The sequence below is a fragment of the Astyanax mexicanus genome, chromosome 17, assembly GCF_023375975.1.
Source record: "Astyanax mexicanus isolate ESR-SI-001 chromosome 17, AstMex3_surface, whole genome shotgun sequence".
Taxonomy (NCBI): Eukaryota; Metazoa; Chordata; class Actinopteri; order Characiformes; family Acestrorhamphidae; genus Astyanax; species Astyanax mexicanus.
The window spans coordinates 39,566,224-39,590,392 of NC_064424.1; the positions used below are offsets into that span (position 1 = coordinate 39,566,224).

Here is a 24,169-nt window from a genome sequence, read left to right on the forward strand (position 1 = left end):
ACTACTTGTTTTGAGCATTTCTTTGATTTTAGAAAGTAGAATAATGTATTTTACTAAATAAAAAAGCAAAGAAATTGTGCCTGTATAGTTCAGTTTATCTACAGAAATCAGGTTTTATACTGTACTGCTACTGTGAGCTGATTGGTTGGCGAGCTGATCCTGGAGATACAGATGTACCTCCATGTTTAAAAGGCGTATAACTGGAGTTTAACATGATAAAAAAATTCTGCAGTACTGAAACATTCAATTTGATTCTGTGTTGAGGACATATTTTAGTATAAAACTGATTAGACATTTATACATTTTGATGTTACTCAGTTGCTTCATATGAACGCATTCATGTTGGACTCTCCTCTATATTCTCCTCTATAGAGATTCTCTGGCATGACATCGGCAGTTCTCGTGTGTTTAGTTCTGGTGTGTTCTCGTGGTGAAATGTGTTGAGAAATTGTGTAATTTGTGACCCTGTGTCGCTGACCAGTCATGTAGTGTGAAAGTCTCAACAACTGAAGGACTCAGGATAACAGCCCAACCAGTCTTATAGTGTGAACAGCACAACAACTGATGACTCAAAGTTGTGTAGTGTGAATCTGGCATGAGGTGTTTTATGCAATCTGGTACTATGCACAAAATCATACATTTCTGAAAACTATGATGTGTATTTAAAAAAAATGATCAAAGCTAAATCTGTATTTGAACTTAATTGGTAAATACACTCAACAATAGATGCACCCAGATGGGAGTGTCAGATGCAGTGCCATTCAAAAGGAAGACAAAAGTTACCAGGACCAATAAATGGTCATATTTATTGAGCTACATATGCCACATGTAACAGCATGAAGTTGTAGAGACTCCTAATATGGTCCTATGAAAATTAATTTCATACAGCTCCAATATTCTTACACAGTTTCTGAAGATTATATAGAGATTTGATAGAGCATCCAATAGCATCCCATACATTTTCAATCAGGGATTGGTCTGGCCATGCAGCTGACCAATCTGTACCTGTGTCTTTATGGCAAGCTCCTGAAGATGGCAGCAGAATGTGGATGAGCACTATCCTGTTGGAATAGTGCACAGGAGCATTGTACAAAATTGTACCCCACACTATGATACCAGGGCTTCTGGACGTGCGACACGTGAAAACAAACTGATTTGATCTTGCTACAGATCACACCACTCCATACACAGATTTGTCGGTTGTCTTCCCTAAGACAAATGCAGGACTCGTCACTGAAGATGACCTGCTTGCATTCTGAAAAATCCAAGCCAGGCTGGCACGACTACTGACCACGGTTGATTCTTTCTGGGTGCTTCTATTTTTTGTATGAATCAATCAAATATTAACTATTAAATTATAAATTAATCAATAATCCAATTTATTTTAAAAACAATTCTAAGACAAGGTTCTTCACAGCTCAAAATGAAAGAATAAGAACCATCAGTATCTCCTGTTTGCTGACAGCAAGTTGAAACACTTCCTTTCAATGGCTGTGAACCAACAAACTGACTTCATCAAATTAGACACTGTGCCAACCCTGACCTCAGACATTCTGGCCAGGGAGTCGAAGAGCCAAAGTGGGATTGTGAGGAGAAATCAGGGTAATGAATACTTTATCTTGGCTACTCACAGAACTGTAGGAAAGACTGGCACACACTGGACCATGTGCACACAGCCAAGTACTGTAGGGGGAGGAGCTGCTGCTAAGTACACACCCCCTCTCTCCCTGTGTGTGGAGCTCACTGGCCTCTGAACATCCCTCCGAATGAAGCTTTGGTTTGCTGAAATTAACAAATTTAAAAATAAAACGATATTAATAAAAAGTACATTGACATGCTGCATATCACAGGACAGGAGCTTGGATCGTATCCCATGACTTTTGCCATGTCCTGTATAAGCTAAAGAAAGCCGCATTGAACTGTGGGATATTGGCTCCTGCCCTGAATGTGATTTCTGCCAGAGTGGATTGTCTGTTCACATGGACAATTCTCTGTTCACATTCACTTCCACCCACCGCACTGTCCACTGTGGGTGGGAACACATTCTATGGTGTATTTCCGGTACACACGTGATACACTGTACCCACGTGATACACTGTACACACGTGATACACTGTACACACGTGATAAACTGTACACACGTGATACACTGTACACATGTGATACTACAAACCTCTGGCCCAATAAAAGGAGACTTACGTGCAGGCATTCTACTATTCGGTCTTGCTGTACACCACATACACCGAGCAGGAGCCGGCCCTCTGCTGCATTCATCATCATACTCCTTTGATTGGACAGGTGATCTGCTACGCCGCTGGCCTGACCAGAAGAAAAACACACTACTGATTATTTTATTCCAAGATGACCAAAAATATTAAACGCATTAGGACTGAATTAGTAGGAGAAACATTTTTACACTTACTACTCGAGTGGGGCTTTGGCTCAGCCCTGGCTCTCAGGTATGCAGGTGACTTTGAAGGGGATACTGGGAAATACCTCAGGGTTTGTGGCTTGGGGTCAGACTGGGCATGCTCGGAATCTGTGGCTGTTTTTGGACAAGAAAGAGAAAGAATATTTACATTTTTTCATGGAAAATATATTATACACAATGAATTGTACTTGGTGCAGATAACAACAGAAACTTCAAAAAAAAAAAAAAAAAAAAAAAAGATTAGGTATGCACCAAGGTGGTAATTCTGAGCCAATATGGGAAAACAGTAAAATGTTTTCACATTTTTTGGTTTCACATTGTTTTTTTTCTTGCTAAGCTTTAACCCTTATTTTTAAAATTAACAGGTCAAATAAAATAATAGATCCAATGAAACTACTAAAAATAAATAAAATATAGCTTAAATCAATAGATTTTAAAGGGGCACAACAAGTGTCGGCTAAATGTAGCAGTGTGGGCAGCATTGTTTGGTCTTTTTTCAAGCATACCAAAAATACGTCAGCAAGCATCAGTTTCATACATGCAAATATATCGGCTCTGATTGGCTAACAGCCCTGCAGTAGAGAACCTCTACCTGCCTTCCCCCACAGTCAATTTTAAACTTCGGGTAACCTCAGACTCTCAGCGTCGCGAGGAAACATTATCAATGCCACGAGCCAAGCGGAGACTGCCCGCCACGACGCCGCTCTCCCTGCGGAACCCCCCCTCCTCGCGGGTTTACATTTCTGAGCTTTTCCTGATTGACTCGTTTTATTTCTGAGGCTTTTCTTTTACTAGCTACTGCAGACAATGGAGGCTGAAGAACAGTTTCATCTGCAGCATCATATACAACTCAGAGAGACCTATTGTATTTCACAAAGAACAAGAAAAAGTGAATTTTAGCAGAAGGAGACTTTCAAGATGGTAATGTAGAATCATCTACATAATCTGCATTAGAACTGCATGATTTTTTGGAAAGATAGTAGTAAAATAAATAAAACTGGACAAATAACCTCTACCTGTGGGTTTATGTAAGTCTTAGTTTTTCGTGAAATTTCTCCAGACTGCATAGCATAGAACAAATCATCAAAGCTAAGCACTTTTTTGATGTGTGTGACATAGAGGGTGCCATATTCTGTGCGTGTATGAAAACAAAACTCTGAATGGATCAAATGGATCTGAACCTCATTGAGAATCTTGGGGATGTGCTTTAAATCTCCTATCACCAAGATCTTGGGGAAAATTAATGCAGTTAAATCTGGACAGAATAAATGTTCTGGCATTGCAGAAGCTTGTAAAAAGCTAACGGCATTCCAACTACATAGTGTGTGAAACATTTTTCTATCCAGGCAGTGTATATTGTAATGTATTGTATTGCATTATAATTTGGTTGACATACTTATATCTGAAAGCTCTGTTCTAAAACGGGGTAGAGATGCTGATCTCCTCCTTGGCTCAGGCTTTGGTGCTGTCTTTCTTTCCTCTTCCTCCTCCTCACTCCTCCTACTCTCTCTTGGTGCTCTTTTGTTGGCTGCTCTTGGATTCAAAAACCTGAAATAAAATCCACAATACAATAAAAAACTAATTGTCAACCATGTACAGCTGTAAAACCAGTTATATTACATTGATTTCTCATTAACAGGTCATTTGCTCATCAGTGTTTTAAAGTTGAGCTACCTGAGGGTAGGTTGTACAGGTGTAGATGTGTGAGAAGGTTTAGGGTTTCTGAAATCCTCTAGGACAGAAAACCGTGCTCTCACAGGACTGGATGGACTGGACATCCTCAGACTGCCCTCTAGGTGCTCCCGGAGTCTGTCCACCTCTTCTTGCAGAGACTGGAGGGCCTCACTGATACAAAATGGAAATAAAAATCAACTGTTATTTAGGGGTGGATTTAAAGAAAGATGTTTCTATTCAAAATGATTATTTAAATTATCTGATATTGATTCATGTGGAGTAATGAAGCAGCAAGTTTAGTAAGTCAAATGGGTGAGGGAGGGGGGTTATTGGGGAAGTACTGGGGAGTTAGAGCACCTATGTTTTAATAAAAATGTCCATATTTGATGCCACAGATTTATTTTTAAGAGTAAACAGGGTTTATAAGAGTAAACAGAGTGTTTTTTCTCAGTGATCATGCTGAATCAGGCAATTCAGAGATAAAGAGGAAATGTAATAATAATAAAATATAACTGAGTGTTTCTAAAAAATAAATAGGCAGTTTAATCTGGTCAGTATTTATTGCCCTATCAGAGACTTTTCCAGTTTCAGACCGCAGCACTACCCTCTCAATAACTTCTCTCTACAGCGGCCTAAATCCTGCCTTGTCTGTGCTGCTTTTGCCATGGCACCAAAAAGAGACTTACTGGCGATTTGTCAGCTGGACAGAACCTTGTGCTTTGAGGTGGTCGCTATGGCGATAGGATACAGCAGGGGAGGGGCTTCTGAGATAACAGTCGTTTTGATTGGCCGGCTGTGTGTATCGGTCATCCTGTCGTGCTTCCTCTCCTGATAAGGACGGGGCTGAGGAGAGAGCAGAAAAGAGAGAGAGAGTGTGAGAGACAAGAAGACAGGGAGACAGGTATATTGATTGATCAACTGATTGACTATTGATCCACTATTCACCAAATAATCCATCTAGCCTGTACTATTACTGTGGGGCTGCTGTGTGTGTTACTCACCAGAGTCACTCCAGCAGGGCTGCAGGGGGCCACTGGATAAGCGCAGTGGGGAACTGGAGTTGGAGGGGCTGGGCAGGTACCTTCTCCCAGTGTGCCCTCCTGTCCTCTCCTCCCCTGTGGAGCCTGGAGCTGTTTGAGAGCAGGTTGGAGGGGTCTGTATCTGTGCCTGGGAGCCAAGAGCAGGCTGCACACTGACCAACACTTTCTCAGGTTTTACTGTGCTCGGCTCTTGTGTGACAGATGGCCTGGTCACCCTGGAGGAGAGAGGAAAGAGGCCAGAGTAAGACTACACCCAAAACACACAAACACACACGGATCCACACACAAACGCATACACTTTATATAGAAATAGACAGAATGTCAGAACTTAAGGTTATGTTGTTTATCATGTATATATAATAGAAATGGGACAAACTAGTAGAGGTCTGCTTTCTAAATTCTACCACATTTTACTCCTACCCTCAAAAGTAAGTAGTTCTTCATATTTACAAGCATAGAGAACTGATCTGCAAACAGAAATCTCTAATGAAGACTGGAACAACTTGTGTCTGTTCCGACTGTTACAATACAAATGGTTATTCAGAACGTATATTACCCCTGTAAAACTTCATCATTTCAATTCAAATATTCCTGATATCTGTGCTAAATGTGGTACAGATAAGGGCACTCTTCTTTACTGTATGTGGCAATGTACAGCACTTCAGATATATTGTAAAGAGGTTACAACATTTATTTCTCATGTAATTGAATGTGATATGCCAATGGATTGTAAACTCTGTTTGCTGCACATTTTTCCTGATGATTTTGGAGGAACTGAAATAAGGAGGAAGCTTGTCAGTTTTTGCCTCTATTACATGTGACTGCGTTGAACTGGAAGAACACTGAGAAACTCAAGATAAACCACTGGATTAAACAAATGTCCAGCAACCTGGCATTGGAGAAACTGACCTATATAGCTAAAGGGAAGCTTGAGGACTTTGAAGACATGTGGTTACCTTTCTTGCGATGTGAAAAAAAAATTGTAACATGTAAAAATTGTAAAGATGTAAAGTTTGTATCGATAAAGTGAGCATTGGGTTTTAGGGTGGGGGGATGATTTGTTTAAATACAGGTGCACTGACTTCCCTAAGACTTGCCTCCAATTTGACTGGATGTCGAATTCTGCAAAACTGTCTCCTCTTCAGTAACACAGATGCTGTGAATTGTCTTGTGATATATTGAGTATCGCGGAATCACAGTATTGTGATATCTTCGAGATCACACTGTGATTCTAACTTCTAATCTATTATAATTACATTAGAACAAATGCAAGTAAACATACATTTAGTAAGATGAAGATTCTAGATGATACTGTGTGAGTTAGACTGGAGAACAAAGCTTGTATAATTTAATCATTAGCTCCTCCTGATTTCCCATTATAAAACACTGATTTGCAAATCAGGCGTTAATATGATGACTATAAATATTAATAGACTACCATGAAGATGTTTTATGTGTTTTTTTTTCTATTGTATCAGGACATTTAGTCCTAAAAATAGTGCTGAGTGAGCAGTATGTGAGTGAGTAATGGCTAAATGCTGAATCTCTGCAGTGGAAGTGCAGCCCACCTCAATGCTGTCCTCTGCTGGACAGGACTGAGTACTGCAGGCGTGAGTCGACTACTCTCGGAACCCAGAAAGCCACTGTCAGTCTCTGGTGATGCAACTCCATCCTACAGAAGCACAAAAAATCACAAACTTCAAATACATCTATAATTATATCTATAAATATAAAAAATGTTTAACTTAGAATAATTGTTTTACAATGAGACATGTATTATAATGAAAAAAAAAAAGGTTCTTAGACCCTTTTACGGACCTGTGGGGGGGCTCTCAGAACCCTATCACACTTTTTTGAGGCTCTTTTCTTGAAGGCTGCACTCTCTCCAAGGTTGCTATGGGAAGTGCTGCTAGCTGAAGGTCTTCTCTCACTGCCATGTGGCCCTGGTAATGTTGTGTCTGGTAGAGGGCTCATGTCAAGTGTTTCCTTAGAGTTACACACATGTGAAGTACCAGAGGAACTACTAGAGAGAAATAAAAAGCAATAACACATTAACTTTCAGAAGAAGTATTATACACACATTTTTCATTTACTATTAAACACACACATCTATATTTTTCCACAAAACTGAACTGAAATGAAATAAATACATCAAAATCATAATAAAAAATTAGTCCTTATATAATAATATGCCAGCCATACAAACCCAAATCTTAGGGGCTTGTACTTAAACAAAACATGAACTAAGTATAATATGACATATATATGATATATAATATAACATTTTTTAAATATGGCTTAACAAAAAGAGGTTATATAAGAGGCTAAAAATGAAGGATTTACAGAGTTTCTTATCTTTTTCGAAAAAAAAATCTGATTAAGCAGATTATTCTGTGTTAGTTCTTATGGATACAAATCACAAAAAAAAGATGAAATGTTTGAGACTTACTGATCTACTGATTTGGATGAATCCACCTCGTCTTTAGTACTCCAGTGCGGATCATCTTCTACTCCGTCACTTAAAGCAGGATAAGGAGGAGAAGCTCTAAACTCCAGAGACTGGCGGGACTCAGACAGTCCTCTCTCCAGCCGCTTGGGCAGCTCTCTGAAGCTCTGGTATCTGGGTATACGGGAGAGTGAGATCATTTACTGTATTTTACGAACTGTAAGGCATATTATAAGAAGCATTTTAAGTGACAATAGTAAGGAACAGGGGTGTCGGCATGTTTTCCTTTCAATTCAGCAGGTCCCACCGCTGGGGGTGCCTAAGTAACTAAAACTGTAATTCTTAAAAAGTCTCTGGATGTTAATCTACACAGATTATTTGGGTGAGTAAAGTGCGTCCCTTTACTTACAGTAAGCTTAGATTTTTTTTAGCTATATTATAAAATGGTGAAGAACAAATTAAAGCAGTGATATCAAACCTGCCTACACTGGGCCAGAGTGGCTGGATGTTTTAATTCCAGCCAAACACAATATCACATGATCAGCTGTTTAAAGACTGAGCAGCTGTTTAAACAGAGGAATCAAGTTCATCAGCTGTTAGTTTAGAATGGAAACCTGCAGCCACACCAACCCAATGTGAAAAGGGTTCACTCCCCTGGATTAGGGGTTCATAGACAGTAGTGCTTGATTTGATCAGTCCCCAGTTCCCCTGATACTGTGTGATAATGCTGCCATTATGCACTGTGAACATTCTACTGACAGAAGTGTACACATATCAAAGATCACAATATCAAAGATATTACAAAGATATTACACAAAATCTTACCGGTCCATGAGATTGCTGAAGTCGTTCTCCACACACTTGTGTTTTTGGTGCAGGGAATGGAGAAGAGATGGAAGAATCTCCTCTTTAGCATTTTCTTCTTTGTCTCCATCACTTCCATCATTCACAGAACTCACCTCCAACTCAACTGTGTCCTCAGAGTGGGCTGCAGAAACCGGGGTCTGATCAGAGTCAGAGAGGGAGAGGGTAAATACACACAACACATAATCACACTTTCCTGTAACTACATTAAAAATAATGAACAGCTTCTATTCTGATTTACCACTTTCAACTACTGGACCGTTTCAGTCTATTATTCTGTTTTAATGTGTAATCTGCAGTCCATCTATTTTCTCAACATCTATTAATGGGCAGTGGCGCCATCGATCACAAGGTTGTGGATTTAATACATGAGCATGGTAAGCTGTCACTGCTAGGCTCTTGAGCAAGGTCTTAACCCTCACTGCTCCTTAAAAAGGTTCATAAAAAAAACATTTCTTTAAGCAATGTTGACACAATCTTTAATGATAATAAAATGTGTGTCAGATGTGTGAGAGCTCTATTGTGTAGGACTAAATTACTAAATTAACTCTGAGCTGATGTATTTGTTAGCTCAAAATTGCTTTTCTCAGTCAATAAATGGAAACACTTGTTTGTAGATTGCAAATTTCCATGACTTTACCAAATCTTTCTGGGTATTTTTATTTTTCCAAAACTTTTCCAGGCCTGGGAATTGCTATTTTCAAATTACATGACTTTTCCAGGTTTTTCTTGATTGTAAAAACCCTGCTCAAGTGCTACAGTGGCGGCTGGCCACAGCTCCATTCAATGCATCAGTGTGTTTGTGTGCACTACTGCATTCTATAGATGTGTGCGAGTAGGTTGGTATTTACCTCGGGCTGGGGTACTGTCTCGTTTAAAGATGCACAGAGCTGATGGGCATAAGGACGTGGGCTTGGTCCAGGTTCTGATTTGGGCTCGTTTTGTTCAGACTGCTCCATCCTCTCATTCAGTTCTTCCAATCGCAAACCAGAGTTAAAAATCTGACTTTCAAGTTCCCTAAAATAAAATAATATTTATAGAAGTGCAAAATTAAGCAGTCATGATAAATTAGTTATATATATATATATATAGTTTATATGAATACAACCAAATTATTTGGGACTACACTGATGATCTCACTGACTGTACTAATGGTTTGTGTTGTGTTTTCAGTCTCATATTACAGTCAATTGAAAAAGTTTGGGCACCCCTCTTAATCTTAATCATTTTTAGTTGTAAATATTTGGGTGTTTGCAACAGCCATTTCAGTTTGATATATCTAATAACTGATGGACACAGTAATATTTCAGGATTGAAATGAGGTTTATTGTACTAACAGAAAATGTGCAATATGCATTAAACCAAAATTTGACCGGTGCAAAAGTATGGGCACCCTTATCATTTTATTGATTTGAATACTTCTAACTACTTCTACTACTAGATAATTTGAGAGTTCTTTTGATGAGCCCATGATGCCACTCTTCAGAGGAGATTCAAATAGGAGAACAACTTGCAATTGGCCACCTTAAATACCTTTTCTCATGATTGGAAAAACCTGACTATGAAGTTCAAAGCTCAATGAGGTTACCAAACCTTTTTTTGTGCTTCAATAGTCAGTAAAAAGTAGTTAGTAGTATTCAAATCAATAAAATGATAAGGGTGCCCATACTTTTGCATATTGCACATTTTCCGTTAGTACAATAAACCTCATTTCAATCCTGAAATATTACTGTGTCCATCAGTTATTAGATATATCAAACTGAAATGGCTGTTGCAAACACCCAAATATTTAGAACTAAAAATGATTAAGATTAATAGGGGTGCCCAAACTTTTTCATACGACTGTAATTAAAAGGGAAAACATTACAGTCCCACACACAGGATGGGACTGAAGATCTGATTTCCTGTCTAGGGATTAACCCTACTGAGTCCTTGTGAAAAACTCTTGATGCCATGTTTGTTTATAAACTGACATGCCAAATGTCATGGGACAAGAACTAGTATCATGCCCCATGTTTTTGTCATTGTTGCCAGGTACATCACTGTCCACTGTGGGTGGTAATAATGCCTTCTAGGATGAATTCCTGGAACAAAAACTGATACTGTCTATTGAGAAATGTTAAACACCTGCACAAATCATAAATTGAATGAAAGTTGCCTTGCCAGGAGCATGCTGCCCAGTGATTAGACCTACTTACTAGATAATGTCTCACAATTTTTACAGGGGTGGGCATTCCCAAACTTTTCCTTGAGAAAACACTTCACTATCAAATACACTGCTATCCCATGACTTCTGTCATGTTAGTGTAGGTGAAAGGTTATTACTGCAAATGTTTAATTTAACCATGTAAAACTCAATAGTGATGATGAGTTTCAATGTGTCTTATACCTTATTAAGTTTACATAAAGACAACAATGGGAAATTAACAATTAATAGTGACATTATCAGTTATTATTATCAATTAATTTCCAATTAGTTCATCCATATTTATTTATACAGTATGCATTTTAACCTTAATATAAACTGTTATTTCCTTGCCTTTCAGGGTCAAAAGGGCTTGACTGTCCTCTTGTTTCCTTCTGCATTTGTTGATATTGGTCTCGAGCAGCCAGATAAGCCTTCTCTAAAGAGTCCTGGCCCTGGGCCAGCTGAGACAGCTCCTGTCCACATAAATCATGAGCAAAAATGTGTTATTTGTGCAAATATTGTGCAAATTATACTGTTCATATGAATATTTGATCAAAATAAAAAATAAATCATGATCATGATCAATTTTGGCCATTTTGTCCAACACAACACAAAAACGGATACTGATACCTGCATCTGCTCATAAGGTTCAAGTTTTCCACTCTTCAGAAGCTTCTCAAACTCATCGACCTGGTCAAACAAGCCAATAAAGCATCAGGAACAGTTTTATAACCAAGCTACATTATTCACAAGTATGTTTTGGTAAAATTAAACTGAACAAGTATAGAAAGACACTGAACATAGTCATGTAAAGGGTTAAAGTGATTTAAACAACAGCACCTGTAGTTGAAATATCTGTAGTTGTTTTGAGAGAGATTCAGTTAGTTGTGCTGCAGTAAGAGAGAGATGTCCTTTGGAATAGATGAGGTCTACAGATGAAGGGCGATTGAGAATCTCATTGGAAGCTTCTACATTGTATAAAAACAAAAATGATAAACTGACAGTAAGACCAAGAAGTAGTAAGAGTGTACATTATAAAAACAGCATCACTGTTATTGTTACTCTGGGTTCAGTAAACTGCTAACTGCACTGTTTATCTTTGGGAAAATGGGCAAGATAATATTGGTGAAAAACCCAGTAATATTACTCTACAGCCTCAGTCCACATGCTTATTTTACTTCTTAATATAGAGTGGAACTTTGTTTCTGTTTCATTGTATGTCACACTGATTGCTGCTGAGGAAGCCATGGCCCATTTGCTCCTATACTGTGACTGACAGCATTTCACATTAGCATTTTGTAGCATGACAGCATTAACCAGCATATTCCAGGTCACTTTAGTTAGCTAGGTAGCTAGCTACCTGTCTCAAATACTCACTGCATTGATAACCCAGCTGCACACAGACCGCTAAGCATGAAAAAACTGTGATTGCGGAAATTATGTAAAATGCCAATGGTCTTGCAAACTGTTCGCCTGTTTGAGTTCTATACCTGGCAAACCGGTGTGTGAAAACAGGACTGGGAAATTGCTGTTGGGCAGGATCAGAGGCTAAAACCCCCACAGACTTCCATTCCAAACAAGACTCCAAATTACAACATACTAGCTGAAGCTTCTGTTTAGTGCCTAAACGTAACATGTTCCCTTAATATCTGGTCATAAATCATGATAATCCTAATGCCAATCTAATGGTCTTGACAAATTATTTAGCTATGGTTGGTGAACTCTAGCTGAAGTTGATTTATTATTTGCTTTCTAGACTGACGGCAAGACTTTTTTAATCCTGTGTAAAATCTTATGCAGCTTCTTCTCAACCAGTTTGCTTGCTCGCTCCATGGCTGCAGCAAACTGTTTGCCTGTTTGAGTCCTATACCTGGCAAACCGGTGTGTGAAAACAGGACTGGGAAATTGCTGCTGGGCAGGATCAGAGGCTAAAACCCCCACAGGCTTCCATTCCAAGACAGTCCAAATTACAACATGTTCCCTTATTATGATCATCCTGATGCTGGTCCTTTAATAGTGGTCAAAAGAACGCATTACATTTCCTGACTGTATCCCAGAAGCAAGAAATGCCATTAAGTTCCAGGGTTTTGATTTAATGCTACAATTTGCTCTTGTTGGACAAGCACAGTTGGTCTTTTGTAAGAGAACAAGTTATAGATTTGCTTACCTGTATTAGTCCTCTCTTGAGTTGGAGGCACTGTGTTTGTGCTAAGCTCTGCTCTCTGAGCCTGAGGAAAACTCAGGGTTATCACCTTGGATCCACTATTGAGAACACCTGGCAAAGCAGACTGACTGGACCTGGGAGAAATGCACTGCAGGCCCACCTACAGAAAAACACATTTTCACTTTTTTTTTTTACTGAGAAACCAGACAACAGTTATTAAAAATTAAATAAATACAGTATATAGTCTGAAAACAATTTCAACAAAAGTGGCACAATGAACACAACTGTAATCAGAAGCACTATATTTTGCCAATGCACCACTAGTATATAGGGCTACAACAAAACACTGCTTGTGAAGAGTGCTGAGAAAAGAGGGCAGTCCGGCCATAAATTTAGATGTTGAATTCAGAACCCTCCTTTTACAAGCCTTTCTCAGAGATTTACTGCAACCTAGTGATCGGGCCACAACAGAAGATCAAGGAGCCTGGAGGCAGCATGGCCTATAAAACAACGTATACTGAGCATTTCACACTGCTGCCCAGAGAAAACTGTGAAGTGTGATAACAGCACATTTGTGCGTGTTTTACATAGACTAGAATGAGAGAGGAGGAGGAGAGAATGCAGGCTATATGACTTATGCTGTGTAATATATGTTATCACATTATACACCTGTGTTCCGCACTGTAGGCGCACTATCATTGAATGTTTATTTTCTGGCCTATTTTCATACATAATGGTGTCGGGGGGGTGGGGGGGGGGGGATAACTTAGTTAAGTAAAGCTAAGCTGTATTTCTTTAAAATATATATTTTCTTTTAAAGTCAAACGAGCACTGGATGTTAATCTACATAGATTTCTCTCCTGAAAACTGTTTACTTGTTTTACCATGGTAAACGTGCAGGCCACATTTGGATATAATCACCTCTGAATGAGGAAAGAGCTAGAGCTTAGCACAGTTAACAGCTAATGTTAATGCTGCTCCAGGAGTGCTAGCTAGGGTTAGCTACAAAATGATAATACTCCCCTCTGAACAGTTAGTGTGGTTAGCGGCTACTGCTAATATTGCTTCGTTCTGTGTGCTGGAGAACTAAACTAAAACTTATGTATAACGCTGAACTTCAGCAGAGTGGCTTTAATGCTCCTTACAACCTGACAGGTAAAATTCATACATAAGGCACACTGGATTATAAGGCACACTTACATTTTTTGGGAAAAAATGTATATTGCTAAAGGCCGCAGTGTAAATATTACAAAGAAAAAAACTAAACATGATTAACCAATTGTGTGACCTAAAAAGCATAGTCACCAGTGTTCTGTTGGTGTACTAATAAATATGGCTTCATATAACATACACAATAAATAAAATGTAATTTTGGTCACAATAGCGCAGAACAATTACTAGCCATTTTACTCAAATTACTAATTCCTTTTCATATTTCATTTTAATTTACTAAAAGGCATACAACAACCCACTAGTTAACAATATAATCATAGTGGTAGTATTTCATCTATATTATACAACCTAATGAACAAAGCATACCTCATGCTTGTGGTCATTAATTTAATATATTGAATACACACACACGCATGCACGCACACACAGATGCTAAGTACCTAATAGTGACTCCACAGTCATCCTTGTCTAAGTAGAGAAGGTGACAGTACAGTTGTTTAGACACTAAACCACACTAACACTCACCTCAGTGTAACATGTGAGCACATCTGAATAAAATATTAACTTTCCCTTTCCATTCTTATTCTCATATAGAGTTTCACACTAGATTGTTCTTCTTTATTATATCATTTATTTATGTATCCCATTTATTATGACTATTTGAAAGGTCAATTAATCCAGCCACTCATTGGGACACTCCCTATCACTAATAAAGCCCACAACTCTAGAAGGGAATGGATTGTACAAATCTTCTCTTCTCAAATACACATACTGAGGATTTAGCATTACTGGTACCCTGCATGCTTGGAGGAAAGCGCCGCTTCACAGCTCTGACACATCAGCTAACTGATGCCTGTGCTGACTGACATCACAATGGGAGTGATGAGGGGATAGAGTACCATCTACCCACCCAGAGAAAGCAAGGCCAAGTGTGCCCTCTTGGACCCCAGCTGTTTATGGCAAAACGAATAGTAGTTTTAAAAAGTTTGGGCACCCCTGATAAGTCATTGGTTGTCCGGATCAGCAATTTCAGTCAAATATATCATATAGCAGACGAACACAGGGATATTTGAGAAATGAAATGAAGTTCATAAGATTTACAGAAAGTGTGCAATGTTGTTTTTATAATTTGAATACCATTATCAATTACAATTATTGGAACACAAAATGTGTTATATTTGGTAATCTTAATGACCCTTGACCTACATACACAGGTAAATCCAATTATGAGAAAGGGTTAAGGTGCCAACTGAAAGTTTTTGTTCACTTTGCATCTTCTCTAAAAAGTGACAACATGGGAGCATCAAAACACAACTCTCAAATGACCAATCTATTTGCCCAATGATTCTTTTATTTAAATACTCATTATAAAAAGTTTTTTAAGAAGAAGAAAAAATAGTTTTTAACTGACTGGCAGCACTAAAATTTTTGTATTTAAATATACAACATGCTGTGTTTTTCTTCATTTTACATTGTATATCACTATTACTTGTAAGCATATTTAATTTTTTTTTAATTTTATTTTACAATTCTATTGGAAGTTATGTAACAACTGCCAAATATAGTAAAAGCTAGCAATATGACATATTAATCATTTTTCTTATCATGAACATGAGATCATGCCACTGCTTCTTCCGTTTGCTCTGTTACCGTTTATTTAGTTCACCAGTGTCAGGTTAATATCCTTCTTAGGAAAGCCTTGAACTGATTCCTCTGTGGGGTCTGATTAGAATGAATGACATGCTGCCACCCACACCATTTATACCTATAAAAGGACAGCCAGATGGCCAGGGTGTGAGGGGGGGTAAGCGGCTTTTAATTAGCATCACAATTAATGCAACCAGACGGAAGAGCAGCGACTAAGAAGCAAGCTTGCAGTATAATTCAGTAACACTTGCTGATGGCATCCTGTAGCATGCATTTATCTACTGTAATTCTTTTCATGCACATGATTTAATGCCAGCTCTGTGATTGGCTGGTTAGTTGACTAGGTCTCTGTGTTCTTAAAAATTTAAAACACTACATGATACAATCCACACTGGATCTTTCTGCTCCAGCCAATGGGAGAGAGAGAGTGTGAGACGAGAAGAGAAGAAATAAGAAGAGAAGAGGCCATGTGTAGCATTTTTCTCTTGTCTAAATGCAGAATGCTGTGGTCGTGCTTAAACAAGAGCTGTAATCATGGGAGTTGCTGAAGAGCTGCCAGCATCTGCTTTGGTCCAGTCTGGCCAGGATTCATATGCAGAGAGCTCTATAAATAACTCCTTTACAGAGGAGAAATAGGAGAGGCAGATGAGTGCCATCCCTGCATGTGCTACTGTTTTGATAGTGAAAGAGGATTCAGTATTAAACATGCTTGTTTATAATTTATTTCTAAATTTGTCCTATTTTCTGAAAGAGCAATTACCCATCCATGCATATCCATCAATCTATCACTACCCAGCAGGCACAGGTAGTCACTGTGACGTCAGAAAGATGTTGGACTCTAACAATGGACAGACATTAAATTTTAGTTAGAGAGGAAATTTCGGGTGACATTAAAACCTAACATCAGGTTGAATTAATCAAAAATTGGGCAGACACTGAATTAGGGTTAGTTTTCAGTCAGGTTTTACTTAAAAATTTACATCACAAGAGGATTCAGTAATAAACATTCTTGTTTATGGGGCTCTGAGAGGTCCAGCGGGCTAATCACTGCCACTATGATCAGGAGATCATTGGTTCGAATCCTGTTCATGTAGCTTGCTATTGGCTACTAGAGCCCTGAGGGAGCACAATTGGTCTTGCTCTCTCTGGGTACAGTAGATGTCGCTCTGTCCCCACATCACTCCAAAGGGTGATGTCGCTCAGCACAAGGCGTCTGTTAGCTGATGTATCAGAACCGAGCGCGCTGTGATGCTACTCGGCAATGCTACGTCAGGAGCAGTCCAAAATGAGGCGGTGGCTGACTTCCCATGTGTCGGAAGAGGCATGTGTTAGTCTTCACCCTCCTGGTGTTAGGAAATCACTAGTAATAGAGGGAGTCCTAATGAGTGAGTTGGCTGTGTAAATTGGGGAGAAAATGGAAAAAAATGTTGAAATAAAAAAAAACAAAAAAACAAAACATTTTTTTTTTGTTTTTTTTTTTATTTTATCCCTTTTCTTCCCAAATTGGAAGGCGAAGTACCCACTCACAAATATTCATCTATCACTAGTGATGCCCCAAACACTAGAAGGGTAAAGACCAGCACCAGCCTTCTTCGATACATGTGAAGTCAGACTCCACCTCTTTTCCAACTACCACTGATGCAGCATAAATGGTTAGCCAGCTAACTCGAGGAAAAGAACAGTGACCCAGATGTGATACACTGGCTAACAGTCACCTGTGCTGACCCACATCACAATGGGAGTGATGAGGGGAGAGTGCCACCTATCCACCCATGGCCAACTGTGCCCCCTCTCGGAGTCCGTCTGCTGATGGCGAAGGAGTATATCGCAGTATTTGAACCAGTAATCTTCGGAATATAGTGACAGTGCCTTGGTCCAAGGACCAAATTGGCGCCCCCTACAACTTATTTCTTCAACACAAAACAAAACTCCATGTGCGGGTATGTCATATACTTCATTTAAACATAAAACAACAACTTACCTTTGCTTCCAGGCGTAGACGATCAATGGTGTTCTCAGCCTCTGCATATTTGGTTAGAAGCCTGTTATAATCATCCTTTTGGAGAGAAAGAAAAAGTAAAGATATTTTATCATCACAAGGACATGATATACTAAAAGTCTTTGAACAGAAACTAGTAAAAAACACTGCACAGACTTGTGGGATGTGTGTGTGGTAACTCCAGATTTTGGTCAAATCATTACCACCCACTGCGCTGTCTGACATAATGGGACATTTCCAAGAGGTTCACTTTCTGTTAACCAAACACACATCATATATCAATTTTGGTTCTGTTCACATTACCAGGCTGAAAAGACACAAATCCATTTTTTTCATTTTTTTTCCACTATACAGTACTCTGTAGTGCTGGGCGATATAACGATATCGATTTGTTTCGCGATAATTTTTCCCTCGATGACGATGATAAGCCTGTGCAATAGAATTCGATAAACATTCATTTCCATTTCCGTCTAAGTGGCGCGGCAAACAACGAAAACACAACGTGTAATCAATCCAGAAGACGCTGGAGCAAATTAATAAATAGTTAAGAAAATTGTAATAGTTATTCTCATGCATGCAACAAAAAACCCTAAAGAATAGTGGAGTATGGCCCGACACACGCAAACAACCATAGTGTTTGTACTTTGGGAATAAACGGCCGCACTGTTCAGCACGTTTTAAATAAATTTTAAGTAAATTTTAAGCACTAAATGTAATTAATTCAATTTATATTAGGACCTCGGGGCAGGTGCTGCAAAAATGTGTATGTGGGGCGCGGATTAAAGGAAGAGGTTTTTTTGCGGAGCGGTAACAGGACAAAAACACCTTAAGAATGATGTCTAAATGACTTTCCTCTAATCTAATATAATTTAACATGGTTTAAGGATATAAAATAATTTCTAAACAAACGAACTTTTTAATATTGAGCTTATGGCCCAAGTGCAAAAACACAAAATCATTTATCATTTAGATTATCTGCCTGAACGCGAGCCCGAACCCGAGCTTGAACGCCAGCCTGACTCAGGCGCTGCATGAACTCGGGCCGGTCGAGAACACCGCTTTCCTCTCAGATTAGGCGGAAGAAAATGGTCTTTTTTTTAATGTAACAAATCACACTGTGATTTTTGTGATATTTCCCCAATTACAGCTCAGCTGCGCGTTTAAAGCTCAACGCATGAATTAATCGGTGCGCTGTGCGCCGCGCGTGCTCGCGGGGGATTTGACGCGTCTGTCAAGCAAGTTAATGGACCGTTTTGGGGGCAGAGATTAAGAAGTACAGCAGGTACATCTCAGATTTGTAGTTTAATGCTCTACTAAATTACTGGCTTTAAAACTGGCTCATGATATGGTCGGTTCTGGCTGGATTTTTTCCTGCCTACAGGCTGCATTTGACGGAAAGCAGCTCCTCAGTCAGACAACAGTGTCAGCATACAAATCGTGTGCGTTTCCTACAGGACAAACCATTTAAAAGTGCAGATAAACTCATTAAAAAATCACACAGTGTCTGTCTGGCTTAAAATACTTTTAATAAGGTACAGCTTTTAAATTAATAAATCAACATTCATTAAAAATCCGTGAGAAGTTCTGTATGCTAAATGACAAGCTAAGCTAATAAGCTAATAACATTTAATAATAACAGAAAAATAGATATGAATTTGGAAAATAACCAACTAAAGTGAGCTCAAAATACAATAATAAATATAATCTAACGAATTTCAAAATATAAATTAGAAATATTGAACTTCAATATTAAATTCAACTTCAACTACAAAAAACGCAAGGACCGATAGAACATAACGAACAGAAAAAAATAAATTTGAAATTGGAAAAAAAGTTCAAAATGCTAAAAGAAATAAAACCTAACGAATTTCAGAATATAAAATCTAAATATTGCACTGCAGCAGTACAAAAGCCTAAGTGCTTAAACAAACAAACCAAAAAACAGCCTATCACAAATCATTTTTTGAGCCCGACCCAGCTGAGGAAAAGGTGGGAAATCTTTTTTTTTCCGGCTGGGTCTTGGAAAACTTTGTGGTGAATTAAAGGGGCCGAGTTGCAATTTTTGTTTTACTTTAATCAGTTTTTAATCCGTCTTTTTAAAAACAAATATTCCAATATTGGCTGCCAATCAGTGCCCAATATTCTGAGCTCAAAAAACGCTATTCGGGCCAGCCCTACTAATCTAATATAATTTAACATGGTTTAAGAATATAAAATAATTTCTAAACAAACGAAATATTTAATATTGAGCTTATAGCCCAAGTTTTTTTTTCAGTCATGGAAAATTGGAAAAAATTGGAAAAAAGCCCGAGTTCATGCAGCGCCTGAGTCAGGCTGACGTTCAAGCTCGGGTTCTGGCTCGCGTTCATGATTAATTTGTTTTTTTTTAAAACTAATATTGGAATATTCGCTACCAATTACTGCCAAATATCCGGAGCTCAAAAAATGCTATTCGGGCCAGCCCTAATAATTATGGAGATACAGAAAAAAATATTGTGATAAAACTTCCATCACTCCCTTATTCTCTCACTAATAAAAACAAACCTTTAAGTGTGACACAAAGTGATTTGATTTATATCGTGATACATATCGATATCGACTGATATGGAAAACTATATCGTGATAAGATTTTTTCCCATATCGCCCAGCTCTAGTACTCTGCAAAGGTTTTATGCACCAAAGCAAATTACACTAATCCATTTATCTCAGCAATATGTTTTTACCTGAAAGTATGTGTATATTTTACCCAGCATGTGTATATGTTCAGTTCTGTCAGCAGCTCACCAGATTTACCAATTTACTAAACCAGTTGTTGATATGTTGAGAACTAGAAATAACTCTATTAAACTCAGAAGAGGAGAGATTAGCAGATGTTTTAAGGAAAACAGCGATCTAAAAGGACACTTATTCCCACAGGTGCCAAAAACATTTGCACAATACTGTATATAAGAACAGTTTTATTTCTTAAATTTAAATTGTGCATAGCAGAAAACTGTAATGAATAGTGTTGTCATGTGATCCATGTAGTGTTTGAGTAGTAGGGGTGGGAATCGTTTACTATCTCACGATTCGATTCGATTCCGATTTTGGGGGCCACGATTCGATTCAAAATCGATTTTTGATTCAAAACGATTTGAATTATAAAAATTTCTGCTTCTGGCTTATGAATCTTATTGAAAAAAAACCCTCCATAATATACACTGGTCCTGGAGCAGGTAATGTGTTACAAAAACAATAAAATGTGCAGGAATGTGGGTCCTCAGTGACAGAGGAATCACTGGGATATCACAATGACGTTAATGAACAATAAATAAATAATAAATAACACTGCTTTATTACCAGGCTACTAGCGGTGGTGTGTAGGTGACGCTGCTGGGCTGATGTGATGATAGCACTGGAGCGCTAAAGTTCAGGAGCAGCTGCTGATTAACTAGTTAATTTAAGGTCGTTGTATTTCTTCAGAAAGGGGGCAGGAGGTGGAGAAATTAATTCATATGGTCCATTCCTTAATTCCTCTGTGATGAGGAGCTGAAATTAGCTCTGATTAGCTTATTGTATTTTTCCGTTCCGCCTTAAATGCTGCAGCCCGCTGCCACCTGTAGCGTTATTTAAGGTGGAACTGGAAAGTTAGCTAGTTAGCTAGCTAACAGTTACTGAAACTAACTACTAGCGATCTTTTTTATGCTTGTTATGAAGCATTCTGCCATAAAACATTGAAACTACACGTTAATCTAATGTAATATAGTGCTTGTTCTGCCATCTTACCGGTGATTCTCAAACACCTACGCTCTGTGTGTGTCTGGAAGATCTCCGTTTGAAAGGACAAGCGCTATCCCCAGGGTTGCCAGGTCCAACAAAAATACCCAGCCCAAAATCAGTCTAAAACCCGCCCCTCAGAATCGATTTTGGGACATTTTAAATCGATTCTGAATCGTAGTAAATGAGAATCAAGATTCTTATGTGAATCGATTTTTTGGCACACCTCTATTGAGTAGTGTAGAGTCAAATTCTTCAGAACAATTTTAAATAAGTGAGAGCCTCAGACACTGGATTATACTTCAGAATGTATGTTTCTGACTGAAAACGGAAAAATAAAGCAGCAAACAAGTCATAGAAAGTTACTTTGAAATAAATTCTTCAGGTGTGCTTATTATTGAGTGGTTTTCAAAGTGGAAATAATAATAAGGATCCTTAGAAATTAGACGTTTTTAAAATGGTAGGATTTCTACTTAGCTCTTTGTAGTCTATACATATATATATATATACATATATATATACGTATATATATATGTATATATATATATATACGTATATATATATATATATATATATATATATATATATATATATATATATATATACGTATATATATATATATATAGGATTTATGATCAGGTGTTGAGGCATTCTTGAGTTATTAAGGTGTTATTTTTGGGTAAAACGTGAAGTGTCAGGAGGAGAGGAACAGCCTTGAAAGCAGTCAGTGGAAGATTTTTATTGAGTTATCGAAAATATACTTTTTAAAATATCATTCGTGGCTACACAACATTAACCCAACTGTACAATTAATTACAGAGTTTAAAATCCTCTTTATTTAAATGATGTCCAGCAAAAATGTAATAAATATTAATGTACAGTATTTAAATAGCCGTTCTTAAGAAACCGATGCTGCTGCTGCATTTGTGTGCCAAAATATTGCTCAAAATCATACAATACCATATATTGTAAAAAAGTCTTTAAATATTCTGATGTAATATTTTTACCATAACGCCAAGCACTGTTAGTGTGTGATTCCATACTCCACAGACAGTGGCTTTTATACTGTTCATAGTGACCACAATTATGAACAGTATCACAATATTATCACAGCACTTCTTCTTGTTTTATACCTGAAGCTGTTGGACCAGAGTACTGGCCTGAAGAGGACACAGAATCTCCTTAGTCTCATCACTGTCCACAGATCTCTGGAGGTCAACAGGAGCAGGAGTATCTGAGAGCCCTTCTGCGCTGCTCAGCAGAACCTCCCTCACCATGTCAGCAGGGGATTTGTACAGAGGAGCGTCTGGCTTTGAGTCTCTTTTTCGAGGAGGTCTCCGGCTCCTGGGGGGCTTGTAGTCGCTCTTGGGGAAGCGAACTTTGGGCTCCACCTTGGAAAAATCTGGTAAAGGATGACTCAGCTGCCCGTTTCTGACAAAACAATATCGATACAATAAAAACAGGTTAAAAATAGTGTCACATTAACTTTGTCCTGTTTGAATACACCCTGTGGTGTATCTGTGTTACTGTTTACTGTGAAGCTTTAAGTATGTATATATATATATACATATATACAGTCATATGAAAAACTTTTGTTACCCCTATTAATCTTTATCATTTTTAGTTCTAAATATTTGGGTGTTTGCAACAGCCATTTCAGTTTGATATATCTAATAACTGATGGACACAGTAATATTTCAGGATTGAAATGAGGTTTATTGTACAAATTGCAATTGTCCACCTTAAATACCTTTTCTCATGATTGGATACACCTGGCTATGAAGTTCAAAGCTCAATGAGGTTACCAAACCAATTTTGTGCTTCAGTAATTCAGTAAAAAGTAGTTAGGAGTATTCAAATCAATAAAATGATAAGGGTGCTCATACTTTTGCACCGGTCAAATTGTGGTTTAATGCATATTGCACATTTTCTGTTAGTACAATAAACCTCATTTCAATCCTGAAATATTACTGTGTCCATCAGTTATTAGATATATCAAACTGAAATGGCTGTTGCAAACACCCAAATATTTAGAACTAAAAATGACTAAGATTAATAGGGGTGCCCAAACTTTTTCATATGACTGTATATTTATATATATATATATATATATATATATATATATATATATATATATATATATATATATATATATATATATATATATATATTTTTTTTTTTTTTTTTTTAATTTTTTTTTTGTTTTGTTTTGTTTTGTGGGGTGAGGTCCAATTAAGCTTTATTAAAGTTACAGTATATTTATCTTGTTGCAGTAGTATATTCTTGAAATGATATAAATATTATTTGGTGTTTGTTCATATTGTTCATATCAAAATACCCTGAAAACATTGTGATATTTTATTTCTTTAATCTTTTTAATTATTTAAGATCAATTTACACTGAATAAGGACAGACTAGTTAAGGCTCATTCGTACTCCCTGTATGTACGAAAAGGCATACATCCGTTTCAATAGATGTAAGCGTCATACCAGTCAGACATATATTTGTGTGTTGCCATTACACTGAGATAGACGTTAGCAGTACATTCAGTGAGTAGTTCAGAGGAGATTGTGACATACTACAGAATTGTCACATACTACGGAAAGAGAAAAGATGCAGTGGTGTAAAAATATTAGTTTATTTTCATAAATAAAATATTTTTGTTTTAAATGCTGAATATACTGCCTCATAATTTCAAATAGTACTGCCCAGTTCTTTTCATATCTGTACAAATAAAGTAATTTTCGAAGAGTAGGTATGGGAAACAACCTAGAACGGTGTGAATAG

General features: G+C 37.8%; 1 protein-coding gene across 4 annotated transcripts in view; it reads right to left on the reverse strand.

Annotated features, from left to right (window-relative positions):
* Positions 1–24,169, reverse strand: part of akna (AT-hook transcription factor) — a 41,379-nt gene that overhangs the window by 1,974 nt on the left and 15,236 nt on the right. For 3 of the 4 annotated variants that reach the window (XM_022676489.2, XM_022676490.2, XM_022676491.2), the window contains 18 exons: positions 22,516–22,813; positions 17,609–17,683; positions 12,811–12,967; positions 11,484–11,611; positions 11,274–11,333; positions 10,995–11,116; positions 9,307–9,472; positions 8,417–8,595; positions 7,595–7,765; positions 6,964–7,168; positions 6,714–6,817; positions 5,107–5,360; positions 4,792–4,948; positions 4,106–4,276; positions 3,828–3,979; positions 2,423–2,545; positions 2,200–2,319; positions 1,632–1,782 (listed from right to left, as the gene is read on the reverse strand). In XM_022676489.2, the coding sequence (XP_022532210.2) occupies positions 1,632–1,782; positions 2,200–2,319; positions 2,423–2,545; positions 3,828–3,979; positions 4,106–4,276; positions 4,792–4,948; positions 5,107–5,360; positions 6,714–6,817; positions 6,964–7,168; positions 7,595–7,765; positions 8,417–8,595; positions 9,307–9,472; positions 10,995–11,116; positions 11,274–11,333; positions 11,484–11,611; positions 12,811–12,967; positions 17,609–17,683; positions 22,516–22,813 (2,793 nt within the window). The remainder of the gene's footprint in view (positions 1–1,631; positions 1,783–2,199; positions 2,320–2,422; positions 2,546–3,827; positions 3,980–4,105; positions 4,277–4,791; positions 4,949–5,106; positions 5,361–6,713; positions 6,818–6,963; positions 7,169–7,594; positions 7,766–8,416; positions 8,596–9,306; positions 9,473–10,994; positions 11,117–11,273; positions 11,334–11,483; positions 11,612–12,810; positions 12,968–17,608; positions 17,684–22,515; positions 22,814–24,169) is intronic. The other variant, XM_022676493.2, reaches the window with a different exon arrangement.